The sequence below is a fragment of the Macroventuria anomochaeta genome (genome assembly GCF_010093625.1).
Source record: "Macroventuria anomochaeta strain CBS 525.71 unplaced genomic scaffold BU25scaffold_48, whole genome shotgun sequence".
In the NCBI taxonomy this organism is placed as follows: domain Eukaryota; kingdom Fungi; phylum Ascomycota; class Dothideomycetes; order Pleosporales; family Didymellaceae; genus Macroventuria; species Macroventuria anomochaeta.
Window position 1 is genome coordinate 26,284 of NW_022985409.1, and position 13,684 is coordinate 39,967.

General features: G+C 50.2%; 4 protein-coding genes across 4 annotated transcripts; 1 reads left to right on the plus strand and 3 right to left on the minus strand.

The window, feature by feature from the left end:
- Positions 1-3: 3 nt before the first annotated feature.
- On the plus strand, positions 4-234 carry BU25DRAFT_314906 (ankyrin; the record flags this gene model as incomplete). Its single annotated transcript, XM_033702184.1, has 1 exon — positions 4-234. A coding segment is annotated over one exon (231 nt), but the record flags the coding sequence as incomplete, so codon positions are not given.
- A 2,242-nt stretch (positions 235-2,476) lies between these two features.
- BU25DRAFT_495306 (HET-domain-containing protein) lies at positions 2,477-4,756 on the minus strand (the record flags this gene model as incomplete). The annotated part of the gene is made up of 3 exons (XM_033711846.1): positions 4,694-4,756; positions 3,057-4,644; positions 2,477-2,492 (listed from the first exon to the last, which is right to left on the minus strand). The coding sequence occupies exons 1-3, from the start codon at positions 4,710-4,712 to the stop codon at positions 2,477-2,479; spliced, it is 1,623 nt and encodes a 540-aa protein (XP_033556219.1). The 5' UTR covers positions 4,713-4,756.
- Positions 4,757-7,277: 2,521 nt separating this feature from the next.
- BU25DRAFT_452287 (uncharacterized protein) lies at positions 7,278-9,452 on the minus strand (the record flags this gene model as incomplete). Its single annotated transcript, XM_033709791.1, has 8 exons — positions 7,278-7,547; positions 7,807-7,912; positions 7,964-8,240; positions 8,541-8,548; positions 8,658-8,687; positions 8,825-8,842; positions 8,986-9,068; positions 9,153-9,452. The coding sequence occupies 8 exons, from the start codon at positions 9,450-9,452 to the stop codon at positions 7,278-7,280; spliced, it is 1,092 nt and encodes a 363-aa protein (XP_033556220.1).
- A 1,770-nt stretch (positions 9,453-11,222) lies between these two features.
- On the minus strand, positions 11,223-12,403 carry BU25DRAFT_403304 (aldehyde reductase-like protein). Its single transcript, XM_033705076.1, has 2 exons — positions 12,267-12,403; positions 11,223-12,201 (listed from the first exon to the last, which is right to left on the minus strand). The coding sequence occupies exons 1-2, from the start codon at positions 12,311-12,313 to the stop codon at positions 11,262-11,264; spliced, it is 987 nt and encodes a 328-aa protein (XP_033556221.1). The 5' UTR covers positions 12,314-12,403; the 3' UTR covers positions 11,223-11,261.
- Between the last annotated feature and the right edge of the window lie 1,281 nt (positions 12,404-13,684).

The window sequence follows — 13,684 nt, forward strand, 5'->3', positions numbered from 1 at the left end:
GCTGGAGGCCACGAGCAGGTAGTCAAGATGCTGCTCGACAAAGGCGCCGACGTCAACGCGAAGGGTGGAGAGTACAGCAACGCACTGCAGGCAGCTTCAGAGAGAGGAAACGAGCAGGTGATCAAGCTGCTGCTCGACAAAGGCGCCAACATCAACGCGCTGGGTAGACGCTACGGCAACGCACTGCAGGCAGCTTCAGAGAGAGGCCATGAACAGGTGGTCAAGCTGTTGCTCGACAAAGCCGCCGACGTCAACACGAATGGTGGAGTCTACGTCAACGCACTTTACGCAGCTTCAGCTGGAGGCCACGAGCAGGTGGTCAAGATGCTGCTCGACAAAGACGCTGAGGTCAACGCGAAGGGTGGATACTACGGCAACGCACTGCAAGCAGCTTCAGCTAGAGGCCACGAGCATGTAGTCAAGATGCTGCTCGACAAACACGCCGAGGTCAACGCGCAGGGTGGACAGTACGGCAACGCGCTGCAGGCAGCTTCAGAGAGAGGCCACAGGCAGGTAGTCAGGATGCTGCTTGCAGCGGGTGCTGATCGACGTCAGGGAAAGAGTTCGGTTCATACATTTTGATTATAGTCCTGGGATGACGGCAAAAAGAAGACAGTGGCTGAGCACTCCGAGGCTGTGAATGTAGAGATTTAAATAAGGAAGAACAGGCTTGGACAAGCAGGCAGTCGTAGATGCTTATACAAAGCCATTAGTATGTGCCACACCTATTTCGAGGGCTGAACAGGATCGGCATAGCGTTGAATTTATTACAATAGAATTTGACATTCAATTGCAATGTCACAATAACCCAACAACCCATGAATTTCTTAGGAAGACCGAGTTAAGCTTGCGACTGCAGCAATAAAGCAACACCCAAAAATTACCCAAAGACGCGCTGCTAAGTCGCACAACGTCAGCAGAAGCACAATCCGAGCGCGGAGATGCGGCTGGACAGCATGACGCGATACCCACCCTAACCCATCTAAGCTCAAGAAATTAGAGAAGTCGTTACTACAAAACACAAAGAAGCTTGAGGCGCGAAGGTTTGCTCCCACACTCACATATGTACAAAGGGATGGGCAGTCAACGGCTTGAGGCACAGGGTGGAGGGTGTGTTGGTGAAAACTGGGTGACAAACTTCGTCCGTCGCAGGCCTGAGCTCAAATCCCAATTGAATCGACAGCGAAAACACCAAAGAGTTCTGTGCAGCGATCCAAAACTTATTGGCCCTGGTTTGACCTTGTACAGAATGTGAAGATAAAGTATGGCATACCGGACGAGGATACCTACAACTTTGACGAGACTGGCTTTACAATGGGCCAAAGGAATCAAGTGAAAGTAGTACTGCTTCAGAGAGACATAAGCAGCCGATAGGCGTCCGAAAAGGAGACCGTGAGTGGGCGACGCTCATCACCGGCATCAAGGCGATGGGCTGGGCAATTACACCCTACATTATCTTCAAAGCAAAGAACCACAACGCGTCTTAGTGCCCAATTGTCACAATGTCTCACTAGGCAATTACCCTGCCCTTTCTTTATACCGTACTCATCCCCACGAACCAATCATACCGTGCTTACAAACTTTGCTTAAGTACGACTTCAATAGTTTCATGCTGTTCTGTTACCTATGCCTCATTTTGCAGTGCTTTTGTATATCTGATAGACCACTTAGCAATGTATTGCATTGGCGACCTGTGATCGTGTCTGTGAATCAACAATGAAACACGCTCCAAATAAGGAGGTGAGGGATGGGTGTGCTGGCTGCGGGGAGAAGGACCCAATTGACAAGATTGGCTTTGTCGCGGAGTTTGATGGGACATGAAGAGAGGTAGACAGCTTCCCAAGCACAGTCACTCCTTAAGTAGGAGTGGCCTTGGGATTGGCTAAAGTGCTTTGCAACGCAGCTGAGAGTAGCGCAACACCGCAGGTTTGAAAGCAGTAGGGCTTACCCACGTAGAAAATGTAAGCAGTTGAATATAAAGTTGGCACAAGTGTATATTCTGTTGTGTATTGTTGTGTCTGCTCGTCTGAGATGTTCATGATGTAAGCTTAAAAACATGAAGTAGTGGACTGTGTGGTTGGTGAGTGACCATGTGACATATGTAGTGTCCTGGGCTTACAGAGAACGAGTTTCTGGAACAGCTCAGCCTGGCGTGCTTGAATTTCTGGGAAAGCCATGTAGGAGATAGTATGGACCACAAAAACGACAGGCACTGTACACGCTGTGTTCTTAGGCAAGCGACGCGATGCGACGCGACGCGAGGAGACACGCAACACGCGACATGCGATTCGTGTTGTACACCACTCATCGTGGGTGGTCAGAAATCAGATAACAAGGGTATCAGGCGTGCACGGAGCCGCGTAAATCAGGTTGACAGATGTGCGTTTGATTTGCGCTGCATTGCTCTACATTTTCGTGTCTTACACTCAAAAGCCTTTTCCTTCAAATTTCCTAATCCTACCCACATACTCAATCTTCAAATTGCAGGAATGCTATAGGTATATTAGTGTGTGCGATACGCAGAGGCAGGAAAAGCGGATGCATGAGGAACAAGTCAAGCATTTTGATGAGACGAGCGCAGTAAAGGACCGGTAAGCACAGATCAGCAGGATGTATGCGAGCCAATCAGAGCATGTAAAACTGCAGGCAAGGTCGAGTTCAGTTAGCCATGTATCTCTGGGGTATTGTGTTTGTGTAGGCAACAGTCACTTGTGGACCTGCCCGCACAACGCCCGTATGAGTTGATATAGAACGTAGGTAGTAAGGTGGTAGGTTATTACTTTTTTGTCTGAGAGGGTTGTTGATTATGTTGAAGACTGATAATTTATTGTTTAGGACGATAGTATAAAGGAACGATAGACACACTGACGACGATTACGAGATAAGATGTATTGTAATCGCAATTCGTGTGTCAGCACAGCTCAATGGTAGCTTCGTGCCAGTCTTTGAAAATGTATTTCATTGTCCTAGTCTTGCCGTGCTCACGTAGAGATCTCTCTACATCTCTACTCGCGCAAGAATCTAACGTCACGGTCCCACACCCTGTGCGGACGTACCCGCCCTGAGTGGCGTGTTCTTTGCGGAGAGCGAGGAAGACAATGTGCTCAATTCTGTCAGACCAATGGTGTTCCGTGTACCACAGCAATAGATAGGTGATTTTGGCATCTGTGTTTGCAGAGCTGTTCTCGAGGGTGTCACTGTGGAAGTCGACGTACGAGTTTTGTACTGCTGCTTTGCATTCTACGGACATGTGTAGCAGGTCTTCAGGAGACGGTTGTAGGATAGTTGTGCGGAAGTTGTTCTGGATGGCGGTGTTGAAGTCCGGGTTCGCAGTGACGGTAGTCTCGAAGATCTGGCCCTTTAGCTTGAGTGTGCCTCTTTTGAGCTTTGAGACGTAGGGCCGGCCTTCCCAGTCTATGTTACAGCTTTCCAGCCTTACCTCGTCCCAGAGAGGAATGTCTGTGCCCACAGCCGCATTAATTTCGCTGAGCGATGACAGCCAGGTCCACGTAGGTATTCCTGGAATCCGAGAGGCTTGTGGTTGCTTGCAAGTCCAGGCCAAGTCGCGGTAAAGCTGAACCACTCTACTTTCCCAAAGTCCAAGTAAAGGCGTATCACCAGTCTTCGTTGCCAGAAACTGGATGATGCCAGCCATTGCAGGCAATCTGTCAGAAATGTATGTGAAGTTCAGTTTCGAGTAGTTGTTGACCATTCGCCACCATTGCTTGCTGTAGAACCCCCACTGGTTGTCTGACTGGAATTCTTCCCATGAGAACCCGAGCTTTTGTGGATCGACCTTCGTCTTAAAATATCCCAGGTCAAAGATGACTGCGTCTTCATGGTCAAAATGTTGCCGGCAATGCCAAAGCATGCGTTGAGGTGTCATGTGGAGGATTCGTCGCGAAAGGTATGCCTCTTGTAGAACCCATCCGCGAGTATGAAGAGGAAATGTATGCCGACCTGTCCAAGATATACTGGCACGCTTGAGTCTTGCCTGGAATTCAAAAGTCTCAGGCATGTCGTCGCGTATGCGAGAGATGTTCCGAACTTTCCCCTCGGTGATGTTTATTCTCCAGGGCTCTAGACTGCAGCCAACCTCACAGTGTTCAGCCGCTGTCGCGGCGATTGTTAGGAAAGAGTTTTGGTAGATTGCAGCCATGTGAGAGGCTTCAAATTCCCAATTCTGCTTGTCATCCTGAACGATGGCTAAGCTATCAATCCAAAGGAAGTTTTTTCGAATCCGTCGAGTAATGTCAACAGCGTCTCGAAATGTTTGTGGAAGGTCCTTCATCATAATTCGTGCTTCATGTCTGTGTATATTCTCTGAAGTCGTTTCAAGTGGGCGTGGGCCAGTCAACGATCCCCAGCAATGACTCAAAGTTGTGTATTCCGGTCGCGGATCAGGCCAGTCTTTGGTCTCCACTAAACGTATGTATCCAGAACTTTCAGACTCTGCCACATCGAGTAGTCGACTAGGGTAACCTGGGATCAGGATCTCAGAACACATCCTGTGCTTGTCATGCTTTTCGGCAGTGCAAGCATCAAGCCAATGCTCTATGATGTCAAATCTCGTAGTGATGTCCATGATACCAGACTGCCAAGCGGGGCGTGTATAAAATGATTGCCAATGTTCAGCATCGTTGTCTAAGAATAGTCAGTGTATCCTCTGATCGTTGCATGGTCGTGATCGTACGGTCAGCTGATCCAATCATCCAACAAGAGACATGCTCCCGGTACTTGCCGCCACCAAAGTCATCAGAGGCTGCGACAGGCTCATTGGAAGTTTCGCTTGTCGGACAAGAATTACATAAAGATATTGTGATCTGTAAATAGTTCCCAACATGGTACCCCTCGTCTCCAAAATCGTATACGTCGAACAAACACCAAGTGTCGGCTAGGGCGGAAGGGCGCTTAGCCAGCAGATCGGTGTAGTATTCTTTGCAAAATGGACATGATGTCGTGATGGTCGAGCTGTGAAGCTGTTCAATTGTTCGAAAAAATTGAGGGTCGTTGGCAGGCTGTTTGATTTTGGCTTTGTCTTTGTTCCAAAGAGCCAGATTACAACAGAAATCGCAAAGATTTAACTCGGCCATGGCGGTAGGTATAAGCACGAATCATTCCGCGCGCCTCGAAGTTGCGAAGTTTGACTGAAATTGTTGCTTCTGGGATTGGTTGTTGTATGTAATGGAGGATGCTTTAGTATGGCGGGGTTGCTATAGGCGTTTCCGAAAGACCAGGTACACCTCGTGATTCCGCGCACGTGCCACATCCCCCGCCAAAATAGTAAGATTGTAGAACTAAGAGATGATCGCACTCTTGCAACGCACTTTTGATTCTTCATCTTCTTCTGTAGTCTCTTCGTCGATCCCTCCATTGAGTTCATCTTCACTTGTGCCGTCAGTAGCACTTGTTAGGCCATCCCTTATACCCTGTCTTAGCTGGCGATCGACTCCAAGCCCGACCATGAACCCAGACCCATACGAAAATCCCATGGACGATGCTCTCAGATCAACCGCAAGCGAACCGACTGCTTCCGAGTGAGTCAAATCCTAGCTAAGGATGAACGCATGTCTGGCTCCAAAAGCCACGCACGGAAGACATATGCGAGAAAACCTTTCAGCCACCGGCGATAAGATCTGCTGCTTTTCTGTCGCGGCCCCGCAGCGATACGAAAAGGCCGACTTTTCTGACCCTTGGGTTCTAAAGGTTATATACACCGCAACAATTCTCACGGCTAAGAAACTTGAAGGGCTTTGGAAAGCAGGGCGTCGGCCGCGTGGTGATCAGCCAACACAAGAGCGGACGACCGGTGCGGCGCATGGTCTTCTCACACTGGTCGAACACAACTTGTATAGCCTGTGTCACATGCCATATCTTCTTCTTATCCTCAGAGGAGCTTGTAATGTTTGTTACGTCCTCTGACTAACTAATTGTAAAGTCGACCACATACAGAGCCTGCGAAGGACCAAATCTCAAAAGAGAACCCACCCAGCAACGGTCCTTACCCCAGTCGCCCTTAGTCTTCTGTTCTTAGTACAGAGGACTATAGTGGGTCAGGTTCATCGTCTCCTCTATCTACCTTGCAGGATATAGGAAAATCTTGTAGCCGCGTGGGCCGCTGTAGAATACTGATAGCCACGGTAAACGATAACGTAGGTCTATCGGGTCGATGGAATACTGCGCTGAATTGCTATCTAGCTGTGAGATGACGACTATATACCTGACCTCAGGTCAGCGACCTGTAACACACTAGACTAGGGTAGTCTACCAGGTGTATAGTCAGACCTTGTACGAACCAACCGATACCGCAACAAATCTGAAGCCTCGTGATGAATCGCCCACATGTTGGCGCCCAGTGTTGTGCCAGAGGGGAGGTACATATCGCACGTTTCTGCTCCGGTGGAAGGCACGACCCGAGCTAGATAAAAGCCTACGGTGGGATACATGCGCATACTTTCCTCCATGATGGCCAGGAAGAGTGGAATCTTGGTCACGACTTTTGTGTAGTGCGAGTGCTCAGTGATGCCATGGATCTTTTAACTCTTATTTCAGCCTCTGCACAATCTCTGGGTGGCGGGAGACGGTCAACAAACAGGCAGCCAACATGATCATGATAGTGTCATGTCCTGCGCTGAAGTTGGTCAAGCTGATGCCCAGGACCCACAATGGCTTGAATCTTGCCTCCCTGTTATGGTGAAGCTTCATGAGGGTGGCAAGCAGGTCTTTCTCTTCGCTGTTGATATCAAATAGCTCATTGTCATCATCAAGACCCGCTTTTGCATGATAGTCTACAGCTGTATTGAGCCCCGGATGGTTTCCCGGCATCTTTGCATCTTTCGTGCTGTCGAGCTTGGACAAGCGGTCTTTGATGATTGGTACTGCAAACCAAAGATTGGCCAAATCTTGGGTATGGGAAGATCGAGGAGCAGACAGAACGGCAGCGTGAGCAGCGGCCAGACTTTTGGAAGTGAGTGCACGAGTTTGACAAAAGATGGGAAAAGATCGAATATGGTGAAGCAGCCCCAGACTGTGTCGTTCGCAGCAAGATTTTCACCGTCATGACCTTGGCCAGTGTAGTCAGGGTTCAACACAAATGCTCCCAATGCATTGACAGCGTAGATGTGGGTCCATTCTGCGAGGTCCACAGGCTTGCCATCGAGGCTCTGTAGCTTATTTGTGTAATGGTGGATGTATGTGTCGAGGTGATGCTCGTATTTCTTAAGACTTGGGTTAGAGTATGCAGGCCCAATTGCACGACGCTGCATTCTATATTCTTCTTAACTCGTCTCGGTAAGCAGGTCAAGATGCTCGCCTTCTCGAACCCTAGCTGCCTTATCTGGTGCTGCACACGTCTGATACCAGTCACCTTTCATGGAGTCGGTTCCGGCACCGTATGCGGTTCGAATTATATCTTCAGAGCAGACAAGGACCTGATCTGGGGCTATCCTGGCGATGCAGCCGTATATTTTGTGGAGGTCGGGCATGAAGATGTTGCTGTGCCCTTTCCGAACTTGCATCACCAGCCACCATCCTGTGATGCGCGCAAGCTATGGACCAGGCACATTGGCAAGTGGGTGGAAGAAGAGTCTGTATGTTGAGGTATAAACTGCAGTCGCTGCCAATGCAACAAGTGCGACTGCTGGAAACATCTTGTCTCATGATCGGAACAATAAGAGTTTCAAGAACGAACAAGTGAGAATAGACACTCGACGATTTCGATCTTGTAGCCGTTGAGTTCGGGGAACAGCAAGTGAATCTAAACTACGTCTGCGTGGCGCAGTATGAAGGCTTACGGTTTTCACTTACGATGGGAATGAAGCAAAGGTTGAAGCAGAAGAAGGCGAAGTATGTCTTCCAAGCTATTCTGTTGATCATGATGGGTGCCAGCTGCACGACAGCGTAGTTAGACAGCCTGAGCACAAGTTAGCTGATACACCTTTGACATTGATATGGTTCAAATCACCAGTTTAAGCAAGTACTGAAGCCATTCGTCTCCGTCCTGATCCGAATAGATGTGATCTCAGCCTGGTACAGCCAAGTGACACCTAGCCACCCGATCGCAAAGGCAGTGTCGTACACGATGAGAAAGGCTGTTGCGGCAATGGCAGGCTTGCGATTGGTCTCGGTGGCTTGCGAAAGAGAGTCGCCGATAATAAGCAGGGACAATAGAAGACCTCCTGAGCCGAACATCGTCAAGTTGCGGCAACCGAATCGATCAACGACGAAGAGGGCAAGGCATGCTGCGATGAAGTACTCAGTACCGATTCAGGCGGTCATGAAGCGTGATAGCTTGCCGTCGAATTGTAGTGAGCTCCCGAAAATCGTTGTGGTGTAATACGTAACGAGGTTGTTGGACAAAGGGATCTTTCACACCTCACCTCTTGGCGTCTTAAGCCACGTTGTTTGGAAATTGAACAACAAGGCTTTTTGTGGAAGGGTTGAGATGTTGATTGATCCTTAGAGCTATGGGCTAGAATCGATCGAGACTATATAGTAGAAGGGGATAGCAGTGAAGGGTTAGGGAAGCAAACTGAGCTAACCGAATGAGCTGGACAATCAGTGCAGCGGACCGTTAGCAAACACTGCAACGGACCGCTAGCAGCAAACAGATGGCGATCGGTGGATACCTTCACTCCCTCCAACACTTTTTGACGCACCTTCTTCTTTCTTTCACATCTATTCTCAGCCTGAAGGCAGGTATATAGGCCTGCCTCATTCCTAGTTAGAAGAATCATCACATCAGTTCAACAGAGGTTGATACCCTGCATGAATGTATCAGCAGATGTTCGATGGATCGGTACTCCTTGGGGGCTGCGCTGCTTACCGTGATCTAGTCCATTTCCTGTGAACCGCAAGCGCAACTGAAGCGCCAAAGATCCATATCCTTGCCGTTAGTGAAAAGCTCTTTCCACAACAGTTTCCCCGAAGACTGCTTGGGAAGCAATGGGAAAGCGCCATTGAAACGAGCCGCACTGCGTGACAAACCAGACTCTTTGGTTCAACCAGTAGGTGAATATGATACCAGCAGTGATGGGTGCGCCCTCGAAGAGCACAAGGAAGCCACGGATCTTGCGTGGTATCATCTCAGATTGTTATACCGGAATAGTACTGGTGTTCATTCCGTTACCGATTCCAGCCACGAGTCGACTCACGATTAGCTGTGCAAGGCCAAAAGGTGTCTTGATGGCAGTGTCGACAAGCATGATGCATGCTCCAACGATGACAGCGCGTTGTCGACCTAGTTTGTCGCCGAAAGCGATGATACCGGCAGCACCGATAAGACAGCCGATCTCGTAGATAGCAATTACGAGAACCTGAATAGTACCGGACTTTTTCTTCGTATCCATCGATTGAAACTGTTGTAGAAACTCGGTTTCGATGATGATATCACTCATGACACCTTCTACAGTTGGAATCAGTGAAGTCCCATCTCCGAAAGAGCATGAACTCATTGTCATAACCAGGCAGTAAGAAGCCACTGGAAGTGGCTAAGCACAACGTGTTGGTAAGTACTGCCCTTACGGCTTCTTGAGATGTTTCTCCGTCCTCCATATCTCGTCACGAATTTCGCTTCTGGAAGCCAACTTCCCCTGCAGCTGATACACTACTGCGGCAACCGGAACTACCACGACCAATATCAGCGATGACCACTGGCCAACTTGATTGACGGTCTCGTTAGTCGAACCGTCGTTGCGGATGTACCATTCGATCTAGCATATGAATGCCACCACCAGCGGCAGAGAGATTATGATGCCGGCAAGCAGGGTCATACGGGCAAGGATATCGATGATCAGGCGGAGGATGACATTGAGGCTGTGGAACGAAGGTCCGCGTGACGCGTGTGGTGATGGTCCAGCTCCGGGGCGGCGCTGCTTGTTCTTCCTTGGCCAGCAATCACAACGCCCGTGAAGATGTCCAACTCCATAACATTCCGCTCCTTAATTGCTGCCATATCTTCTTCCTGTGTCGCCATAAGTGGTGCGGCTCGTGAATTGGTACGCGCATTGCCTCGCTGCTGAGTCTCAGTGCAGAGACGACGTAGAGGAAGAAATGCGCAACCGAGAAGACGATGATGGCAACATAGATTAGCGGTTTGAATTCGTCGTTGGTACCATGCTGCGGATTGTGTAGCTTTGCGAACTTGATTGAAGGTGTTACAACAACGGCTGTGAGTGACAAACTTTGACGGATGTCTTGGCTGATGTTGAAGCATGGGTAGAAGCAGTTGTTTGAGAGTTATTGCCACGCTGTATCCGGATTACTGAAGACGTTCCAGATCGAGGAGTTCTAATCGCCCTTCCAGTACGATGCGTCCCATCCGTCGCTACCCTGTGACTCTGCATCCAGGAAGCCGGCGTAACAGAAGCGGTATTGTGAGGCTGTACGATATGTAGCTGGCCAAGCACTCAAAGCGGACATGGTGCCTGCCAACATGCAAAGGTTCCATAGCAGTATCATGTATCGGATGATGATACTGGATCGCATCGTACATGACTAGATCTGGAGGGTAAGCCAACGAAATACGCAGTCACTACAACTGCGGTAATGGGATCGATGTCCAGCTCAACGGCGTCGGGATGTACAAAAAGTCTAGTAAGCTCGATAACTAGGAATACGACAGTTTGTAAGATTTGAAGCGGATGAAACGAAAGGCAGACTAGCGGGGTCTGCTTGTTGGACTTGCGGTGGGTTAGAGACGATAATGAAAGCATGTATCGCAGCACTGGCAGCATAGGCCACAGCTCCGGTAGGAAAGATGTTGGAAAGCCATCGGAATCGTAGCGTCGCAAATGTGAGTAAAAGTAAAGAGTAGTATATAAGTCGAGGCGCCGGGGCGGAGATGTCGCTGATAGGGTAGGCACACATGATATTCTGCGCTACCGCTGTGAGTTCTGTTGACTTGCACTGGAAGCCAAGTCGCTATCCACTATGGCGGATATGGCGTTATTGTGTATGCTCGCCACCATCTTGCCGTCGAGGTACTGCAGACAAGTGACATGTTCATGTGTGAGAAATCTTTGTGTCGACGCTCACAATGTTGCACGGGCTTGAAACGAAACGGAGATGGCTCCGCTCGTTAGGCCTAGGGTTAGTCAGCACCACGGTAACGAGAGCCCCACTGCGCGTCATCAAAGAAGCTGCAATGTGTTTTGTTGTAAGTTTCACATGCAAATGGCTCCTTGAGGCGAATGTGTGAGTGATCAGAGACTTTTTGTTATTCTATTTTGTCTATGTGGTATCATTAACTACTCCCAGGACAGCTAGACCTTGACGATGACCTTGTGGGGTGCCTCCTTCTCCTCAGGCTCATTGAAGATGTTTACGGGCCACCTGGGCTTGTTGGCAGTGTATGGGATGTTGAAGCGGCGGGGCTCGTCCTTGCCGATCTGCTCGATCTTCTTGAAGTCATCGTCGGAAAGCTCGATCTCCTTGAAGTTGTCGCGGATACGGCTGGCGGTGACGGACTTGGGGATGACGGAGTGACCGCCAACCTGGGCCCAGGCGAGGATGACCTGTGCGGGGGAGGCACCGACGCGGTCGGCAATCTCCTTGATGGTCTTGTGCTGGATGAGTAGAGGCTCACCGACCATGTTATTACCGAAAGCAGAGTACTCCGTGATGTGAATACCCTTCTCACCACACCACTTGATGAATTCGGTCTGGAGGAGGCGAGGGTGGCGCTCGATCTGGTTGGCGGCGGGGGTGACGCCAGTCTCGTCGATCAGAGCCTGGAGGTGCTCCTGGGTGTGGTTGGAGACACCGACAGCGCGGGCCTTCTTCTTGTCGAGCTTGGTCATGGCCCTCCATGTGTCGACAATGGAGATGGAGTCAAGCATCTTGACGTCACCGTCCTCCTGGAGAGGGAAGAGGTTCTGGTGAACATCCTTCTGCTCGTCGAAAGCAACCGGGAAGTGAACAAGGTACAGGTCGAGGTAGTCGAGACCGAGCTCAGCAAGGCAGTCGTCGAGAGCAGGGGCGACATCATCGGGCCTGTGCTGCGAGTTCCAGAGCTTCGATGTGATGAAGAGGTCCTCACGCTTGATGCCCTCGCTGAAAGCCCGCTTGAAGGCCTGAGCAATCTCCTTCTGGTTGCCATAGACCTTGGCAAGATCAATGTGCTTGTAGCCAGCCTTGAGGGCCTCGTAGACGGCGGCCTCAACCTGACCAGGCTCGGCCTGCCATGTTCCAAAACCCAATTGACTGTGAATCTGTCAGTGTCGTTCTTCACAATGATATAGCTTGTAGCTATTCATCCAGGTACTCACGGGATGGAGGCGCCGGTGTTGAGCTTTACTGTGCGACCAAGAGACATGATGTGTGATGTGAAATGTGTATTGAAGTGTGGAGAGAAGAAAGGAAGCAGGAAGAGGAAAGTTTATGTTGGTAGAAGAAAAAGATGGAGGGGCGCGGGGATAATGTCGGAGGTGGGATGGTGGGGTGGTGGGGTCGGGGACGTCACCGAGTCGACGAGCAGCATATCGGCGCCATCTCCATCTTCAGCACCCTTTCCGCGTGAATACGCTCCGAGCAGGCTTTCGCCTCCGAGAAGTGCGGCCTCCTCTAACTCCAATTGGTGGACTGGACGTGGCTCCGCGTTGCTGTGGTTCCGGGATAAAATGGTCGGCCTACCGTGCGAGACATTTCGTCTCGACACAACTGCAGAAGACATTTGACAGGCCCGAAACCTGCAGACGACTGTCAATAAAGCGGTTAGATACGAGGAAGTTGTACGGATTGATGGAAGGAGTAGGAGTGTGTTCATCTCGCTGCAAGCTGTCGCGCTTTACCACGCGTCGAGGATGCGGCTCAAGTGGCCAAGCCAAAACTTCGCGCTAGCCCCGCCTACGTCATGCATCGCTCTTTCTCCGAGCCTCCAAAATTCGCGGCAGTGACATACTGCTCACTTGCCGCAGCTTCTTGATAGGTTTTCAATTCTTTGCAATGTTACGTTGACGGGAGGCAACGTACTGCTCCGCAAGTGCGAGCAATGACGATGAATCGCCCACTGCCTGGAACTCGAGCCCGCAAGGTCACTCAACATCTCTACAAAATAAGTCCAGGTGTCTTACCCATGCGATGATACATGTAGCAGGCCTACAATAACACGAGCACAAAGCCATCAAACAGCGAGGCGATAGTGTGGCAAGTTGCAATGAATAAAGGTTCTTGAAGCCCTGCACTCAAAGGACTAAAAGATGTAGCCAGGATCCTCATCGACGAAAGTCACCCCAATTGCTGTTTTGAACCACGACACTGAACAAATCGCAGGATTCGAACGAACGCGATGATACCCAACGAAATACCGAAACCTACAGACACTATGCCGTAGTGGCGCATGCTAAAGAACGAAGCGTGCGAACTCAAAATATTGCTGTAGTAGCTGTACACAGGGCCACTAGTTTGCCAGCCTCGAAAGGGGCGTCATTCGCTCTGGATGGTATTCGCTCCCGGTGGTTTCGTGAACAGCAGGATCAGATGATACAGGCTGTCCGTACGGGAGCCGTCATGAAGGCTTCAGAAGCATTGGACGTCATGCGTGCAACGCCGACACGTCGATGCTGACAATCGCGACTGTGGACGTGTTCTGCTGCAGTATCACCAATGGCCCCCCATACCAGATTCCTCGACTCCACCGTGGGTGACCGGGACTCGGAGCTGAGAACCAAGGCGTGGCGTCGGGTAA

Excerpts from the sequence above, each read along its gene's own strand:
- BU25DRAFT_403304 (XM_033705076.1), bottom strand. The coding sequence starts at position 12,313 with ATGTCTCTTGGTCGCACAGTAAAGCTCAACACCGGCGCCTCCATCCC. Across the intron at positions 12,202-12,266 it reads AACACCGGCGCCTCCATCCC|TCAATTGGGTTTTGGAACAT; the intron begins GTGAGTACCTGG and ends ACAGATTCACAG.